Source organism: Sorex fumeus, unplaced genomic scaffold (assembly GCF_029834395.1).
Source record: "Sorex fumeus unplaced genomic scaffold, SorFum_2.1 ptg000098l, whole genome shotgun sequence".
Taxonomy (NCBI): Eukaryota; Metazoa; Chordata; class Mammalia; order Eulipotyphla; family Soricidae; genus Sorex; species Sorex fumeus.
In genome coordinates this window covers 85663935-85683155 of record NW_026606155.1, presented here as the reverse complement: position 1 = coordinate 85683155, position 19221 = coordinate 85663935, and the positions used below count along the sequence as shown (strand labels likewise).

Here is a 19221-nt window from a genome sequence, read left to right as displayed (position 1 = left end):
TTTGTGTGTGTGTGTGTGTGTGTGTGTGAGAGCGAGAGAGAGAGAGAGAGAAAGAGAGAGAGAGAGAGAGAGAGAGAGAGAGAGAGAGAGAGCAACAACCAGAGGTGCTCAAGTTTATATCTGGCTTTTTGCTCAGGAGTGACCTCTGAAGCTTCTCAGGTGACTATGTGAGGTGCCAGGAATTTGAAATGGGGTCAGCAAGAGGTAGGTAAGCACCTTACCCCCTAAATAATCTCTTCTGTCCCATGAGCTCAGACTAGTATGATTATGGTCCAAACCTCAGATTTCCCTCTCTTCTGTGCCAGGAGCTGAAGCCCTCTCAGTATGCTACTAAAGAGACCCTCTGACTTCACACTTGGTTTTCAGTGACAGTGTCCTAATTCTTCTATCCTTATAGGTCTGATTCCACACCACAAACACCTGATACTTCCCCCAAACTAGGTCTCTCTCCCGGTACCCTCCTGCCAGCTCACTATGCCCATTCACCAAAGATAACACATTACATTAGTTACTAACTGGATTGCCAGCTCTTCACTGACAGCTGGGTGGTGCATGGCCCAGCTTCTTCCTCCCCTTCCCCCTCCCATCCCTCCACTTCCCCCTCTCCTTCTCTCCTCCCCTCCCCCTCCTCCTCCTTTGCATGAACTCTACCAAAGACCCACATCCTCAATCCCATGATCCAGTTTCTAAACATCATTTTATTCCCTAGTTTTTTCAAACCACTAATTGCTGCGGATTGGATTCTCCAAGAAGCACACTCTGAGAGGGAGTGTGCTGGGTAATTATTGAGGCATAAGAATCCCTGAGACTGACAGCCAAGAAAGGAAGGGAAAGTGGCATAGGGGGAGCTGCAGTGCCAATGCATGTGGCTGCAGCTTGTGCGCGCTAGAGCATCACGACGCTCCAGGGTCACTAGGCAAAGTAATGCCGCTGCCACTGTCGCATATGCGGTATTTCATTGACTTCATTATGCAGTGGTGGCTGCAGATTCTTGTGGTTAAGTCAGTACATGTTGAGTTTACTATCACAGACAAATCATTCTCACAGATGGGTTTGTGAGGAGAGTACAAGGTCAAAGTTTCCCTTTTCAGATTCAAGAGATGTGTTAAAAGGAAGGATCCAACAGAAAAGTTAAAGACAAAAAAGTGCAATAATCAAGGCCAGAGAGATAACTTAGTAGGCTGAGTTCTTGGGCAGGGAGGACCACATTGTCCCTAAGGCTGGCTGGCTGTGGCAAAAAAAAAAAAAAAAAATCAAAAAACAAACACCAAACACCGAAGGAGGAGGAGGAAGAGGAGCAGAAAGTGGAGCAAGAGAAAAAGAAGGATTTGAAAAGTCAGGGAACCAGAATATAGGACATGGCAAGAGTTTTAGACAGAAGGAACTAGAAGGAGGAAGAAAGGAAGAGGCGGAGAATGCCCACCAATACTTAGGACCCACTAAGCACTCAAGTATTTGTCAAGTGGGAAGATGAATGATTTGGAATCATCTGGAAACTCCTACATATTCACAGACAGCTTGTTTATAGAAGACTGCATTCTCTCTCTCTGTCTCTCTCTCTCTGTCTCGCTCTCTTTTAATTGGGGTGGGGGGTCACACACCGCAATGCTCAGGGATTATTCCTGGCTCTGCACTCAGCAATCTGGCAATGCTCTAGGGACCATATGGGATGCCGGGGATCGAACCCAGGTTGGCTCATGCAAAGCTAACATCCTACACACTGTACTATCACTCCAATCCAGAGACTGCATTCTTCTGCATTTTGAATCTTCTGAAATCAGCAGGTCACCCAAACTTCAGCTCTCAGAACATCATAGAGTTTTGCTCATATAGTACATATTTTAAGAAGATCCTTACATATTTTGGGGTACTCCTTACCTAAAAAATCTACTATACCCCAACTATTTCAACTATTTGATGATATGTTGCCATTTCGTCGGTAAAGAAACGAACAGCATCTGGCCCAGACAAGGTCAGACCCGAACACCTGAAGAACCTGCCGTCAGTACTCATCAATACACTGGCTCAGCTCTTCACACGCTACGCATCTGAATGCAAGGTTCCATCCCAATGGAAAACCAGCAGGACTGTACTACTGTACAAGAAGGGAGACATCCACGACATTGGCAACTATCGCCCGATATGCCTATTATCTGTCATCTTCAAGCTGTTCACTCGAGTCATCCTGAATAGGATTGGCAGAACACTAGATGAAGGACAACCAGGTGAACAAGCCGGTTTCTGAAAAGGATTCAGCACAATTGACCATATCCACACGATAACCAAGCTCATTGAGGTTTCTCGGGAGTTCAAGATGCCGCTCTGTCTAACATTCATTGATTTAAAGAAGGCCTTTGATTCTGTTGGACAGAAGCAGTCATCGAAGTCCTAGCCAATCAGGGTATTCAAACTCAATACATCAGGATCCTCCATGAGCTGTATTACGGATTCACTACCAGGATCTCACCATTCTACAAAGAAGTGATCATCAATGTCAAGAGAGGGGTTTGGCAGGGTATACCATTTCACCGAAACTCTTCAGTGCCACCCTTGAGAGCGTCATGCGACAACTGGAATGGGAAGGAATGGGAGTGAAGATAGATGGTTGGTAACTACACCATCTCTGCTTTGCTGATGACATCGTTCTAATGACACCAAACATTAGCCAAGTGGCACAAATACTGGCTGACTTCGAGAGTGTGGAAAGGTCGGACTACAGCTGAAGCTCATGAAGACAATGTTTATGAGAAACAGTCTCGTTCCTGATGTTCCATTCACTCTCAACGGAACGACCATCTCCGAATGCAACAGTTATGTGTAGCTAGGTCGAGAAGTCAACATGACGAATGACCTGGCACCTGAGTTGCGCAGGAGGAAAAGAGTGGCTTGGAACGCCTTCAAGAGCATTGAAGAAATAGCTAAGAGGACAAAGAACCTCCGGCTCCTCTCTTCAATTTCACTGTTCTTCCTGCATTAACATATGCCTCAGAGACCTGGGTCCTACGAAAACAGGATGAGAACGCTATTCGGGTCTCCCAAAGAGGAATCGAAAGAGCTACGCTTGGAGTATCACATTTCACTGAAATGAGAGAAAGAATCCGGAGTTCCGACCTCCATCGACAGTCAAGAATCAGGGATACTGTCTCATTTGCCAAGGTGTCGAAAATCAGATGGACTGGACACGTAATGAAATTTGGAGACGACCGCTGGACTAGAGGCGTTACCAACTGGATTCCACGGGACGTCAAAAAACTGCATGGCCGCCCACCTACCAGATGGTAAGACTTCTTCGTCAAGACCCTGAACGATTGGTTTGAGGCTCTTCGTGTTCTTAGAATGAACAGACGCCACTGGGCTCCACTAGGACGTGACAGGGACAAATGGAAATGTTACTGGTGCCCACTCTAGCAAATTGATGATTAACAGGAAGTCAAGTGATCAAGTGATGATATGTTGATACCAGACAGTGTCTATGATAAGCACTACCCCAGAGTTCAATACTAATGGCTAGCTTGCTTTCTTTAATGCTTATGGACCAGAGAGATTAAGTGGGCATTTGCCTCCCATGTGTCTAACCTGGATTCGATCGCTGGCACTACATATGGTCCCTCAAGTATTACTAGGAGTGATCCCTGAGTGAAGGATTTCTGTAAGTCCTAAGCTGGGTGTGGAGAAGGGAAGGAAGGACAGAAAGAAAGAAAAGAAAAGAAAGAAAGAAAGAAAGAAAGAAAGAAAGAAAGAAAGAAAGAAAGACAAAGAAAGGAAGACAGGAAGAAAGGAAGGAAGGAAGGAAGAAAGAAAGAAAGAAAGAAAGAAAGAAAGAAAGAAAGAAAGAAAGGACTACAGTGATAGTACAATAGGTAGGGTATTTGCCTTGCACACAACTGACCTGGGTTGGATCTCCAGCATTCCATAAGGTCACCTTGCACATGCCAGGAGTAATTCCTGAGTGCAGAGCCAGGAGTAACCCCTGAGTATCTCCAGGTGTGATGAGAGAGAGAGAGAGAGAGAGAGAGAGAGAGAGAGAGAGAGAGAGAGAGAGAGAAGGGGAGTAAGGGAAGAAAGGAGAGGAAAGGGAAGAAGGAAGGAAAGATGGAAGGAAAGAAGGAAGGAAGGAAGGAATTCCAGAGATTATGTGAAACACTTTTTGTTTGGGGGCCACACCCAGCGGTGTTCAGGATCACTCCTGGATGGGCTTGAAGGACCATATGTGGTGCTGTGATTCAAAGCCGCGTGCAAGACAAGCACCCTACCTGATATCTCTCTGGCCCCAACACTTTTTCTATATTATTATTATTTTTTTTTGCTTTTGGGTCACATTGACGATGCTTAGGGATTACTCCTGCGTCTACACTCAGGAATCACTTCTGCTGATGCTCAAGGGACCATATGGGAAGCTGGGGATAGAACCCGTGTTGCTGCATGGAAGGCAAATGCTTTACTCATTGTCCCTATGTTATCCTATTTAGTAGTAACTGGAAGCTACAGCAAGGTCCTGCTGACTGCCCAGTTTGTCCAGGTCTTGCATCCTCTCCACCTTCCTTTGTTTCCTCTACTGCAGAAGCTGCCCAAGGCGTTACTCGGTGTCTGAAGCACTGCGACATCTCTGTTGTAGGCCTTATCCTTGCTACTTTCAGTCTTTTATTTAGAACAAGGGGGCCTCTTTGTAGGAGGCTACTCTGAATCTCCCTCACCAATCCCCCTTTGTCATTTCAGTCATTTGGGGGTGTTTGGCCACCCTATGTACAAATAGACTGCCGCTACCGTCACCACTTCTAATTCATGCATGTTTCGGTTTTGTTATGACCAAAGCTAGAGTCAAATCTTTGTCAAAACCCCTACTTGGACATTTAAGGGGGGGAAAAATAGACACATCTGGCGAGTCAGCCACCTAATCACTTGCCCCAGCCCTGGGGCCTTATTTTCCTCCCTAGCGCCTCCCTCCTCTCTTGGGCCTGCCTGCCATTCTCATATTATTTCTTCTTTTCGTCACCCCTGTTTATTTTTTGGGACACATGCAGTGGTATGGGAGAAGCTCCTGGCTCTGTGCTTGGGGTAACTCCGGGAGGTGCCAGGAATTGCGCCTGGATAGGCTGAATACAAGGCAAGTGACTTAACTCCTGTATGTCTCTCTGGCCATTATTCCTCCTTCCAGATTTAAACTATTGCCCATCCTTCAGCTGCCTTTCCCCTTTGTTAATAAGCACACGTAGGATTTCCCATACCTAGAGAAAGGCTGAGGATATGGCTCTGTGGGAAACTGCACATTTTCGGTGAATGGGTTCATTCCCCAGCACATAAAATAAAGGAGACTAGTGGCTGAAGAGAGAGGTCAATGGGTTTTACATGCAACAGGCTGGGTTTGATTCTTAAAACCACATAGTCTCCTGAGCACTGCCAGTAACAATCCTGAGCACAGGACCTAAAATAGAAAAAGCAAACTACTAATGAATAGGAAAATAGAAATAAAAACCTCAATGAGAGAAAAAAAGCCGGGGAGGGGGCAGTGGGGAATGTGCCTGAGCAGTAGTACAGTGGGTAGGGCATTTGTCTTGTATGGGGCCAACCCGTGTTCAATCCTAGGCATCCCACATAGGCCCTCGAGCACTGCCAGGAATAATTCCTGAGAGCAGAGCCAAGAGTAACCCCTGAGCATCTCCGGGTATAATCTAAAAAGAAAAAAAAACTGCAATGAGATACACTTCACACACATTCAGATATCTACTATTTGGGGTTGGGGAGATGACTCAAATGTTAAAGCACATAATTAGAGCACTTTTTTTTTCTTCTTGGGTCACATCCGGCGATGCACACTCCTGGCTCATGCACTCAGAAATTACTCCTGGCGGTGCTGAGGGGACCATATGGGATGCAAACCTGGGGGTCGGCCGTGTGCAAGGTAAATGCCCTACCCGCTGTGCTATCGCTGCAGCCCCAGAGCACATGTTAAAGGTCCTAAGTTTGATGCTCGGCAATGAATGTTTCCTACAGATTCAGTCTTGGTGGCCCCCAAGAACCCCATATGGCCCTCAGAGTTTGCTAGGAGCGATCCTTGATCACAGTCAGGAGTAAGCCCTGAGTAACACTGGGTGTGGCTCAAAAACAACACAAAATTGTAAACTTGTGGGGCCAGGTAGGGTGTTTGCTTTACACATGGCCAACCCAGGGTTTGATCCTCGACATTTCATATGATCCCCCTAGCACTGCCAGGAGTAATTTCTGCAGAAAATTGAGAGGTGTGACCCAAAAAGCAAAATAAATAAATAAAAATTAAAAAAAATAAGCTAGGAGAGAAAGCTCAATGGGCTGAATTCAGAGCTGGTTGAGTGCCCCCACCCCCCAACCCCCCCCCAAAAAAAACAAACCAACAACCCCAAATCCCAAACAAAAACATTGGTTTAACCTGATCACAAATAACACAATTTGGGAGACCATACAAATTTTCAGGGGAAGTCAGAGCCTTTTAAAAAAGGAAAAGAGGGGCTGGAGCAATAGCACAGCGGGTAGGGTGTTTGCCTTGCACACGGCCAACCCGGGTTCGATTTCCAGCATCCCATATGGTCACCGCCATATGAGCACCGCCCGGAGTAATTCCTCAGTTCAGAGGCAGGAGTAACCCCCGTGCATCGCCAGGTGTGACCCAAAAAGCAAAAAAATAAAAATAAAAAAAAATTAAAAAAGAATGGGTCAGGACAATAGTGATTAGGGAACTTACCTTGCACATGGCCAGCCCAGGGCCAATCTCCAGCATCCCATATGGTCCCCTGTTCCCCATCGGGAGTGACCCTGAGCACTGGCAGATTTAGCCCCCAAACAAATAAGCCAAATAAATAAAGACAAAATAAGGAAAAGAAGCAGGCCGATGAGATAGTAGAATGGGTAAGTCACTTGCTTGTGTACAGCTGATGCAGTTTCTAACTCCAGCACCATATATTATCCCCTGAGCACAGAGCCAGAAGTGTGCCCTGGGCACCACTGGTTGGGGCCCATAAACAAAAACAAACAAGCAGAAAAGACAAAAGTTGTAGAACTGAGTGAAACCTCTAAAGAAACAAAACCTTGAGGTCTAGATCATGAAGAATCCCATATTTAGAGTATGAGAAAGAAAATACCAAATAATTCCTGGTCCAAACCACTGAAGCCAATATTACCTGACTCTTCCGAAGCCTTAATATGTAGCAATATGTAGACTTGATTTAATCCTAGTTCCCATGTTAAGTTTATTGTTTCCTGGTTATTTGGACAGTTTGAGGAGCAATTCAGAGTCTCTTATCTAGGACTGCTCCATCCCATAGGGCAGCCTCTAGCCACCTGGGGCTAATTAGACCTAAGTTAATTAAAATTAAATGAAATGTTGGGTCAGAGAGACAGTACTGCGGTTAAGGTATACCAGTACAAGGTATGCCTGAATTCAATCCTGACACCTATGTGGTTCCCCTAGTCTTCAGGGAGTGATCCTTGAGCAGTGCTGAGTTTGGGTGCTCCCCAAATTTAAATTAAATGTGCACATATTTGATCACATATCGAGTGCTCAATAGTAAATAGCTTGTGGTCAAACTTCTTTCCAGCTCTTCAGATATATACATCTCTTCTGTCCCTGTACTGTCTCTCCAGGAACCGGGGAGATAGTACAGAGCACATGGCTGTCAATCTTTGTTGTTTCATATATTCCCCTGAGGACAGCCAGGAATAACACCAGGGCACACAGCAAGGAATAGACCCTAAGTGATGTCAGGTGCAGGTGTGTGGCCCAATTCCCCCCCCCCCCCCCTTCTCTTCAGATCATGGCACAACCAGGGATATATTGTTTAGGATTAGGGACACCTATGGGTGATAAAGTCAAATTATCAGTGCTTTATCAGTGCATTTCCACTGTTTCAGTATTCCTAAGGCCCCAGGCCTTGTCTTCAGGTGCAGCAAGGTTGAAAATCACTGGCTGAAATAGTCTCTTTCTCAAGTTAAAGTTCAGCTGTAGGCAACCAGAATTTTTTTTCCTTCCCGGAGGAAGGAAATGCTACCACTGCTTGGTAGCATTGCTAGGAGTGACCCCTACACACAGAGCCAGGAATAGTTCCTGAGCACTACCAAATGTGGCCCCAAACAAAACCCCCCCAAATAGGTGGAGTTAATATAGGTAAATAGGGTAACTTTCGTTTGAGACATTTGAAGTACTAGTGAATCTCCTACTGCTGGAATTGATATCAAGAGGTTGGAGGCGTCCAGGAGATTGTTGAGGGGTTCAAGGCCCTCAAGTTGGACCCCAAGAATCACATGCAACCCCTCAATCTCCCCAGCACTGCTGAGTACTGCCCTGATGGCTCCTAGTACTTCTGGACAGGAGCTGTACCCCATGTCTGTGGCCCTAGTGTTAAACGGTTGTACATCCCAGATGCTCCGCTTACCCTGAACACTGCTTGGTAGCCCCACTCCCACACCATCGGCCAAAAAAATAAAAAATACACAAGAAGCTAGAAATGTATGCAGGGTTTGGGGGAGAGATGATCTCGTTGTAGGTAATTCATGTTAAACTTGAAAAGAGGAAGGTGCAGGTTGTAGAGACTGTGGGAGGAGAAGGGAGGAAGTGAAGGAAGCTGCTAGGTAAGTGCCCAGGAGGCAGGAGAACTGGGCAAGTGTCGAGAAGACTAAGTGGAGTTTCAAGGAGGAGGTGGTGGGAAGAAAATTAGTGAGGAATTGTTTTTGGGGAGGACTTAAAGTGTTTATTGCCAGGGATGACAATTCCCTCAAATTCTTGCTGACCGCCAATCCCTGCTGGCTAGGTGTTGGGGACCAGAAGAACCACTTCGATAACGGCTCAAAAAGCTCCATGTCGGGTAGGAGCGATTATTCAGTGGGTCGGGTGTCTGTCTTGCACGCGGTCGGCGCGGGTTCGATTCACAGCATCGCTTATAGTCCCGGAGCATCGCATGAATGAATAATTAAGATATAGTTAAAGTGATAAGCACACAGGGTACAAAAGAACCCCGGGTAGGGCAGGCAGACCCACCCGACTCTGCCCCTAGGACAGAGTTGGGAAAGGAGCGCAGGACAGTTCACCGTCCGTGGCGCCAGTGGAGCTCCAGTGCTTCTGCGAGCAAAATTCCCGCTGAGCCAGTCCTCCGAGACCAAGAATAATTGCTCTTGGGGAACAGCCGGGAGAAGAAACGGGGAGCCCAGGCGCCTGGGATTCAAGAGGCTTTCGATTGTTATGGTGCAGACAGGAGAAGATCAGAGGTTGCATAAATTCTCCCACGCTGAACAGAAAATAGGCAGGGGTAGAAAGCAGGCTTTGGGGGCAACTAGTGGACCAGAAGTCTGAGCTTGCGGGACACCGGGTTCCGGGACCTCTGTTACTCCGCACTGGGTAGGAACTTCAGTGCGCTAACGCCTGGTTCGCGCCGGACGGGTAAAAAGATGGACCTACACGGGGAAAGTGGCGAAGCCGGTGCGGAGAAGCGGCGCTCCCGGGCGGAAACCGCGCTGGGGTTGGGGCGGCCAGGGGTTCGTGCGCGCGTCCGAGGTTGGTGCGTCACGGACGCGGGAGTGCGGCGGGCCCGGCCAGGTGAGGTAAGGCCGCAAGCCCCGGACCACCCGGGCGGATAGGGTCGCGAGCCAAACGCTGGCGCTTTCCAGTGACTCTTGACATTTCTTAGCTGATGACCTCTGGCAATTTAATCAACAAATTCTTTGTTGGTGTAAGTGCAACCGTGGGAACTCAGGATTTTGGGGATTTATGGAGCCAAAACAGTCAGAGCAGTCTCTGGCACGGGATAAACCCCGCGCATCCTTATTCGTCTCCACTAAGCTGGTGGTTACTTAACTGCCTCGTAGCATTGTCCAAACTCACGGTCAACTTTGGGCCGATCCAATTTTTGGTTCGATTTGGCTTATAAGAAACAGAACAGTTATATTATTAGAGAACATACGGCAGGACCTGGGTATTAAAAAGACGAATAGTACTCATAACAATAGACGTCATAAATAGAATACACTCGACTTTTGTTTTTTTCCCCCCCAAATGTTTTTGTTCTGTACATTTTAAGGTGATGTTAGTATATATGCAATTTTAATTCCTCCATATTTGTTCTTATCAGTGGAACGTGAGTATGAGGATAATGAGCGTTGTTTTTATGACTATTACATTTCATGACTTAACTTTTCTATTTTCAACTTTTCTATTTGTGTAGAGGTGAAACAAGCACAATTAGTGAATGACATTTGAGTATTACTTGTCAGTTTCAAGATATGGATAATTTCCTGTTTTGCTTCCACTATCAGTCCAAGTGAAGCATAACTGTTTACATGGTTTTTCATCTATTCAGCAATTATTATCAAGCATCGTTAATGTTCAGGTATTAGTTCCTAATGTTAAGGTCATACAAAAGATAAGATTCTCCTACAGAAGGGGTAGGAGAAGTAATTTCTTACAAGAATATGGGAGTGTCTGTGTCCTCTAGCCAGAGACCGTCAAAAATGTGCCTGTCACTGAATTGGTTGGTTTTTTTTTTTCTGTTTTTCTTTTTGGGTCACACCCAGCGATGCTCAGGGGTTATTCCTGGCTCTGCACTCAGGAATTATTCCTGGTGGTGCTTGGGGGGACCATATGGGATGCCGGGGATTGAACCCAGGTCGGCCGCATGCAAGGCAAATGCCCTACCCTCTGTGCTATCACTCTGGCCCCTGAGTTGGTTGGTTTTTGTTTGTTCTGGGGGCCATACCCTGTGATGCTTTGGGCTACCTCCTGGAGGGAGCATGCTGTAGTGGGTATCAAACCTGACCTCCTGCAGGGAAAGCATATACGAGCCTTAATTATCTCTGGTCCTGAGTACAGTGGACATAATCATCTCGTAGAAAGAGGGAAGGAACACACCAAGAGAGACCACGGAGCATCTGAGTAATAATATGTTAGAAGGGGGGAAGGAGGCAGAAAGAATCTCCATTTAAACAAAATTTACAGATTTTGATCAATAGTTTTGTTTACATTGTGACACACCTGGCAGTGCCCTTCCTGCCCCTGGCCATGTTTGGGAAAGCCACATGTGGTGCCAGGGATGAAACCAGGGTTAGCAAGTACAAGACAAGCTTCATAACCCCAGTACTACTTCTGCTATCCCAGTGTTTTCTTTAACCTGATTTTTTTCATTTGGAGGTCACGTTTGGTGGTGTGTGGCACTTCTGCTTCAGTGCTTGGGGGTTGCTCCTAGTGGTCCTCAAGCGCTCATTCAGTGCTCAGGGCTCAAATTCAGTGCCCTTATACACAATGTACGCATCTATGGCTCCTGCATTAGGATTTTATTCCTTTTTTTTTTTCTTTTTGCTTTTTGGGTCACACCTGACGATGCGCAGCGGTTACTCCTGGCTCTGCACTCAGGAGTTACTCCTGGTGGTGCTCAGGGGACCATATGGGATGCTGGGAATTGACCCTGGGTCGGCCGCGTGCAAGGCAAATGCCCTATCCGCTGTGCTATCTCTCCAGCCCCTGCATTAGGATTTTAAAGAGAGTTGGAGAAGGGAGATCACCCAAGGGGCTGGATGCATGTTTGCATGTGGAAACCCTGAATTTGGTCCCCAGTATTGCATGGGTCCTGAACTTCACTGGAAGATTCCTTAGGCACTGCCTGGTTGGCCCCTCCCCCAAACATTGAATAAAATTGCAATAAAAATTTTGCTTTAGGGACTGGAGAGACAGTACAGGGGTTAAGGCACTTGCCTTATAGGCTGCCAAACTCAGTCTGATCCCTGACACCAGATGTTCCTCTAAATGCTGGTAGGAGTAACCCCCAAGCACCACTAGGTGGACAACCCCAGAAGCCACATCTCTTCTGAGCTCCCGCTTCTTCCTGGCTCCACATACCAATAAGATGCCTGGGAATTTGGGGCATCTTGAACAGATACACAAAAGCTGTCCGCTCTCCTTCATGCCTTAAACTCAACCAGGGGCCAGAATGATACAAGGAATAGGGTATTTGTCTCCCTCAGAGTTGACTGGGGCTTGATCTCCATATGGCCCCATGAGCACTGCCATGAGTAACATCTGAGCACAGAGCCAGGTGTAAGCCCTGAGTTCAGCAGGTGTGGCCCAGAAACAAAAAAAAAGCAAAACAAATGAACTCAACCTGCCTTGTTGCTTTCAGCACACACTTTTTCATTAATTCAGGGTTGCTCATTAGCTCTAAGAAGGGGTCTGTGCTTCTCTTTCATCTTGGAATTTTTCCATAAGGCAATGCAGTGCACGATCATGATGTAGAATGCAAACAGTAGCCTCATAGTAGGCCCTGGGTGAAATTTTATAGAACTGGAAATTAAGTTCATGGATTTCACAATGTGAATTTCACAGCATTTGAAATTTCAGAGGAAACTTTTAAGTTTAAGAGGAAACTTAAGAGAAAGTTGCTACTTCAGTAACGTTTAAATGTCTCTTCTGTTATAGGCAGTATCAAGCTATTTGCTGAAGCTTCTTTCCTCCAATCCTGCAGAGCAATTTACACTTTGACTTTTACTTACCATGGCCTTGGTTCACAAATTGCTGAATGGAACTTACAGGCTCAGAAAATGCCTGAAACCAGGTGTAGCCTGGTACCCTTTTAGGGGGAGCTGCTTTGCAGACTATTGCACCAGCAGCAGTCAGAAACCTGTGACCATTGCTGACAGCGCCCCTGCGCAGAGGACGACTGAAGGGGGTTTGCAAGGACAGAGGATGGCTGAAGGGGGTTTGCAAGGACACCGGCCAAGGGAAGCTGCTTTGGATATTACTTCTCCAGAGGAGAAGCCAGAAATTAGTTTCGATAAAGCCATTAAAGATGAAATAAAGGACCATTTTTGGCGTTTGAAGGATGAAATCGTGAGTCACTGGATAGGGCCCGAGGGCCGACCTCTGCACGAGGTCTTGCTGGAGCAAGCCAAGGTAGTGTGGCAATTCCGAGGAAAAGAAGATTTGGACAAGTGGGTCGTGACTTCCGATAAGACAATTGGGGGCCGAAGTGAAGTGTTCCTGAAGATGGGCAAGAACAACCAGAGTGCGCTGGTGTATGGAACCCTCAGCTCCGAGGCCCCTCTGGACGGGGAGAGCAGCCGCAGTGGCTACTGCGCCATGATGTCCAGGCCTCTGAGGGTAGGTGAGGTGCAGCCACCTCTGGGGCAGGGGCAGCTGGGCTGACTTTTGGTGGAGCCTCAGGGAGAGCAGACAGCTTTTGCCTGTCCTTTGGAGATGCCTGAGAATCCCAGGTATCTCCTCTGTGTGTGAATTCAGTAGCCATGGGCACATTGGGAAGCCGGAATTCGGGGAAGACGTGGCTTCAGAGGGGGCATGGCTCTGGGCCAGGGGAAAGGTTCTGGGGAGACAATGTCCTCTTTAGCATGGGTCCAGGCCCTGGAATGGCCAGGGGCTCAGCCTGGCATTTTTCTTTTCCTTTTTTTTCCTTTGCTTTTTGGGTCACACCCGGCGATGCACAGGGGTTACTCCTGGCTCTTCACTCAGGAATTACCCCTGGCGGTGCTCAAGGGACCATATGGGATGCTGGGAATTGAACCGGGTCAGCCGCATGCAAGGCTTACCCACTGTGCTATTGCTCCATCCCCTGGCATTTTTCTTTCTTTTTTGGTTTCAGGGCCACAAGCAGCGGGGCTCGGGGCTCGGAAGCTGCTGCTGCTCAGAGACCCCATGCAGTGCTGGGAATGCAGGCCTCGTCTCCTGCATACGAAGTGTGTGCTCCTGCCCACTGCACTAGCTCCTCAGCCCACGCTTGGGTGTTGTGAGTGTGCATTGGTACTAGAAGTTGTGCTAAGCTCATTTGGGATTTGCCCTCTACCAGAATTTAGCCATTGTTTGAAAGAACCAACTCAGGATTGTTTTGAGAATTAAAGTATGCATGAGCGGGAGCCATTGTACAGCAGCAAGTGCACTTGCCTTTGCATGCGGCCAACCTGTGTTCAATTCCTGGCACCCATGTGGTCCCCCAAGCACCAATAAGAATGATCCCTGAGTGCAGAACCAGCCCTGAGCACAGCCAGTTGTAGCCCCTAAATCTAAAATTAAGTATATATGCATGCAGAATGCCTCGTGAGGGCTCAGTGGATGGGAGCTGTTAGAAAAGAGCAGTTTGTACTGAGCTCTTCGTTGTGTTCCTGGTCTACTGGAAGGAGCTGTCCTCTCAGAAGCTATGGCCCACAGAGCAGGACAGAAATACACGAATGGGGCTGGAGCAATAGCACAGCAGGTACGGCATTTGCCTTGCATGCAGCTGACCTGGGTTCAATTCCCAGCATCCCATATGGTCCCCCGAGCACCGCCAGGAGTAACCCCTGTACACCGCCGGGTGTGACTCCCCCCACCAAAAAAAAAAAAAACCAAAACTGTTGAGGAGTGTCCATGTGACCATGTGAGTGCCTACCCTGTGTAGTACTGTTCCAGTCCAGTTCTGGCTTGAGCCTCACCTCAGAAACATCAATGTCCAGGGGGAGAGGGGGCTTGAGGAAGGTGGGGGTAGCAAAAAAGAAAATAAAAATAATTGTATTTTTGGGGTTTTGTTTTCAGGTTATGCCTAGCAGTGCTCAGCGGCTACTACTTGGTGTCTGGAGGGCCTGGTGGAGGGAACCATGTACCGAAGCACTGAGTTAGACTCCCCATACACAAAACATGGCCGCTTGCCCATTGCACTATCTGCCCAGCCCTATGTTAATATTTTGTCCTAGAAGTATCACCAGATTTATCTGATACCTTTTGGTGGTGGTCAGAAATGGGAGAAAATGATTCATGTATTTTTTTTTTTTTTTTAGCCTTTTTGGGCCACACTGGGCTATGCTTGAGAGCTACTCCCTGGCAGGTAGTTTTGGGAGTGTCTCGAGGTGGTGCTCAGGAACCGTTGTGTGCTGGGATCAAGCTCTGGGCTCTCACACACAGCACATGTATTCCAACTTGGAGCCATCCCTCCAGCCTGCGGGTGGATGTTCCATTTGGTTTTGGGGGTCAATACTGGGTGGTGCTCAGGGGCTGTTCCGGCTCAGTGCTTGGAGGTTTCTTGAGGGACCCAGCGCTGTTGGGGATCAACTTGGATCTCCCGGGTGCTCCAGCCCATTGAAATAATTCCCTGGTCCTTAATGGGTTTTACTTTCTTTCATTTGGTGGGGGTTGGGGGTTAGGGGGTGGGGAGGGGGTGTTAGTCCTGACTCTGCTTAGGGGTGTCGCTTCTGGTGGTGCTGAGAAGACTACATGCTGGGGATTAGACCCCCGCCCCCAGCACACAAAACATGGGTGCAGCATTGAGCCACCTCTCCTGCCTGCCTGCTCACTACTGGATCTTTTTGATGTTGCTAATTTGATGAATTTGCTAACAATGTAAAATGAGAAGATACAAACAGCCCTTTCTGTCCCTTAGGGCCCCTTTGAGAGGAAGAGGTCTTATGATTGGTCTCAGTTCAACACACTCTATCTCCGCGTCCGGGGGGATGGTCGGCCTTGGATGGTGAATATCAAGGAGGACACAGATCTAATCCAGCGAAAGGACCAGATGTACAGTTACTTCATGTTTACCCGCGGAGGGCCCTACTGGCAGGAAGTCAAGGTGAAACAAGTTTACAGAAACAAGTCCCTTCAGCTACATTGTACTTTCCTTATCCTTAGGAATACCTCTTGGAGTCTGTGGGGAGGCAAAATTCACATAATTGAGTTGTCCTCTCACCAGTGTGTTAGCTTACTAACCACTGGGTCTTTGTTTTGGGCTGCTCCTGTTTCTGTGCTAGGGGATCACTTCCGGTGATGCTCTTGGACCTATGTTGCAGGGGATGGAGCCCAGGCTTCATTGTCCTAAAGCATGAGGTCAGCCCATGAATGCTTTCTCTCCAGCCTAAGCATTTTTTTTTTTGGGGGGGGAGGTCACATCTGGTGATGCACAGGGGTTACTCCTGGCTCATGCACTCAGGAATCGCTCTTGGCGGTGCTCAGGGGACCACATGGGATGCTGGGAATCGAACCCAGGTCAGCCAAACCTGGGTCAGCCGTGTGCAAGGCAAACGCCCTACCTGCTGTGCTATCACTCTAGCCCTAGCCTAAGCATTTTTAAAATAAGGATACTTATTTGGTGGTGGACACTTTTTTTTTTTTTTTGGTGTTTTGGGTCACACCTGGAGATATATAGGGGTTACTCCTGGCTCTGCACTCAGGAATTACTCCTTGTGGTAGCTCAGGGGACCATATGGGATGCTGGGAATCGAACCCGGGTCGGCCGTGTGCAAGGCAAACGCCCTACCTGCTCTGCTATTGCTCCAGCCCCCATGGTGGTGAACATTTTAAAGCCAGCTCATTAGGGCCTCCTGCACAGCAGCTCCGCACCCCATAGTGGGATACTTGAAAGAAGGCAGATATAGTGAAGAAGTAGAATTCCTGGGCCAAGTGCCGCATGAACCACACTCCTGCTAATGCTGCAAGTGCCCCAGCCTCCCACCCCATTTCTCCTGGGTTATTTTATCTTCCAGTTATCTGTAAGAGCTGGGGGTTTAAGATACATTATTTTGCAGTGTCAGGGATGGAACTCAGGGCCTCCCATGCTTGGTACGCGCTCTACTGCCTAAGCTATCTCACTGGCGGTGATTTCTTCTTAAAAAATTTCGTATCAGTTGGGGCTGGAGCGATAGCATAGCAGGTAGAGCATTTGCATGCAGCCAACCTGGGTTCGATTCCCAGCATCCCATATGGTCCCCTGAGTACTGCCAGGAGTAATTCCTGAGTGCAGAACCAGGAATAACCCTTGTGCATCACCGGGAGTGACCCAAAAAGAAAAAAAAATTAAGTCTGGAGAGATAGAACAGTGGTTTTATAGTCCAGCTTGCCTTGCATGGGGCCCACCAGGAGTGATCCTGGACTGCAAAGTCAAGAGTAAGCCCTGAGCACTGCTGGCTGTGGCAGAAAAAATTTCTATCTTTGATTCAAATGGATTGCCCTTGTCATGCTTACATATAGCCTAAAATCAATAGTTTTAGTTTTATCATTAATTCCACAAAAATGCTCCTGTTGTTCACATTACAGTTAAAAAAAAATTTTTTTTCCCCTTTCAGATTCCTTTCTCCAAATTTTTCTTCTCTAATAAAGGAAGAATTCGGGATGCCCAGTACCAGCTGATGCCTGACAGGGTAAGAGTTCCTTACTTTCATTAGGACCTGTGTTTGTATCAGTAATAACACAGCTTCTGTGAGGATAAGTTCAGTCTCTTACTTGAAAGCAGTGAACTCAGACTCAGGGTCGCCTACACCATGCTTGAATCATCTTTGTCCTGTGTGTCAGCCTCCATCTGCAGAAATATCAGCTTGTTTTTAGGCCACAGGTGGCAAACCTCAGGGCTTACTCCTGGCTCTGCACTCAGGGATCATTCCTGGAAGAGCTCCCGGGACCATATGGGGTGCTGGTGATTGAACCTGGCAGGCCCTGTGCAAGGCTAACACCCTATCTGCTGTACCATTGCTCTAGCCCTCTGCAGAAATCTCAGTGGTCACTTTTTTCCAGTATGTTCTTTCTCTTTGCCGCTACTGGGGATACATACTGTAATATGTAGTAGTATCAGGACTCAATCAGAGGTACTCATGGGTCCATGGATCAAACCCAGGGCTTCTTACCTGCAGGCTAGACTCTGACTTTGAGCCACATCCCTGGCCCGCACATAATAAAGAGTTGAAGAAAGCATCAGGGAAGGCCCATCAGACATATCTGTTGACCCTTCTGTTACGAAGTAGTCCTGCCTTAAAGTGAGAGGTGAGGGGATGGAATGGAAAGCAAGCAGCCTTTTCTTTTCTAAACCTGCTTCCTCTTTTAATTTGCTACGGTATACTGAACTGGGGTGTAAAGAGCAGCAATAGTAAATGCCTCAACAAATTTTGAAATCTCAGTAATAACATTCATACAGCCATGTCTGTATTTTAACCCATTTCTCTGATTTAAATTTAGATCTCTTCCATTGGATTCACCTTGGCTGATAAAGTAGATGGTCCATTCTTCTTGGAAATAGATTTTATTGGCGTGTTTACTGATCCAGCCCACAAGGAAGAATTTGCCTATGAAAATTCTCCAGAGCTCAACCCAAGACTTTTTAAGTAGTCATCACGTGGTAGTTTAACTAAATTATTGGTGGTAGTGTCTACAACACAAAGTTTTTGTTTGGGGGCCATCTCTGGTGGTGTTCAGGGGCCTGAAACCCTGGATTGGGCAGAGATTGTACTGGGGTTGGCCATGTGCAAGACCAGTGCCCTACCCACTACACTATTTCTGTAGTCCTAATAGACTTTAATATACTTTATAATAAAGTATAATAAGTAATATAATTGATGAATGACATTCACAAATGGTATGTATTTCCTGCATTTAAAGTTTTTTTGGGTCACATCTGGTGATGTTCAGGGTTACTCCCGGCTCTGAACTCAGGAATTATTCTTGGTGGTGCTTGGGGGAACATATGGAATGCTGGTGATCAAACCTGGGTCGGCTGCATGCAAGGCAAAAGCCCTACCTATTGTCCTATCTCTGTGGCTCCAGTATGTATTTAAGATAAAACTAAATGGTAGTGCATTTAGGTGAACACAGCATGACATGTTGTTTTCTTTCTTTTTTTTTTATTTTTGGGTCACACTGGCAGTGCTCAGGGCTTACTCCAGGCTCTGCTTCAGGAATCACTCCAAGTGGGTAGAAGGACCATAAGTGGTGCTGGGAGTCAAACGCAGGTTAGCCACATGCAAGGCAAGCAGTTCACCTGCTGTACTGTCACTCAGAGCCTCTCTTTAATAGTTTCACAAACACAAAACCCACCATTTTAAGCATGTAGGCCAGTGATTTTTCTGTGTATTTACAGACTGCACAACTTAATACAGGCTAGATTAAGAAAAATTTCATGAGGCCAGAAAGAAATTTCAGTGCCTTTATCGTCATTCTTCAATCCCATGCCAGCTCCAGGTAATGCTCACCCACTTTCCTTCTCTATAGATTTGTGACAAGAACATTTCATATAAATAAAATCATAAAATATGTAATCTTTTCTGGCTTAAACCTCACCAGGTCTGGGCTGGAGAGATAGCACAGTGGGTAGGGCGTTTGCCTTGCACGCGGCCGACCCAGGTTCGATTCCCAGCATCCCATACGGTCCCCTGAGCACCGCCAAGAGTAAAGCCTGTGCATCGCCGGGTGTGACCCAAAAAGCAAAAACAAAAAACTTACCAGGTCTTTGAGGTTCTTCCCTTTATTCTTTT

General features: G+C 47.1%; 1 protein-coding gene across 1 annotated transcript; it reads left to right on the top strand.

Annotated features, from left to right (window-relative positions):
* The first annotated feature begins 9456 nt into the window (after positions 1–9456).
* NDUFAF1 (NADH:ubiquinone oxidoreductase complex assembly factor 1) lies at positions 9457–18298 on the top strand. The gene is made up of 5 exons (XM_056133550.1): positions 9457–9564; positions 12428–13108; positions 15372–15557; positions 17047–17121; positions 17930–18298. Exons 2-5 carry the CDS (start codon positions 12503–12505, stop codon positions 18077–18079), a joined length of 1017 nt encoding a protein of 338 aa, XP_055989525.1. The 5' UTR covers positions 9457–9564; positions 12428–12502; the 3' UTR covers positions 18080–18298.
* The last annotated feature ends 923 nt before the right edge of the window (positions 18299–19221 follow it).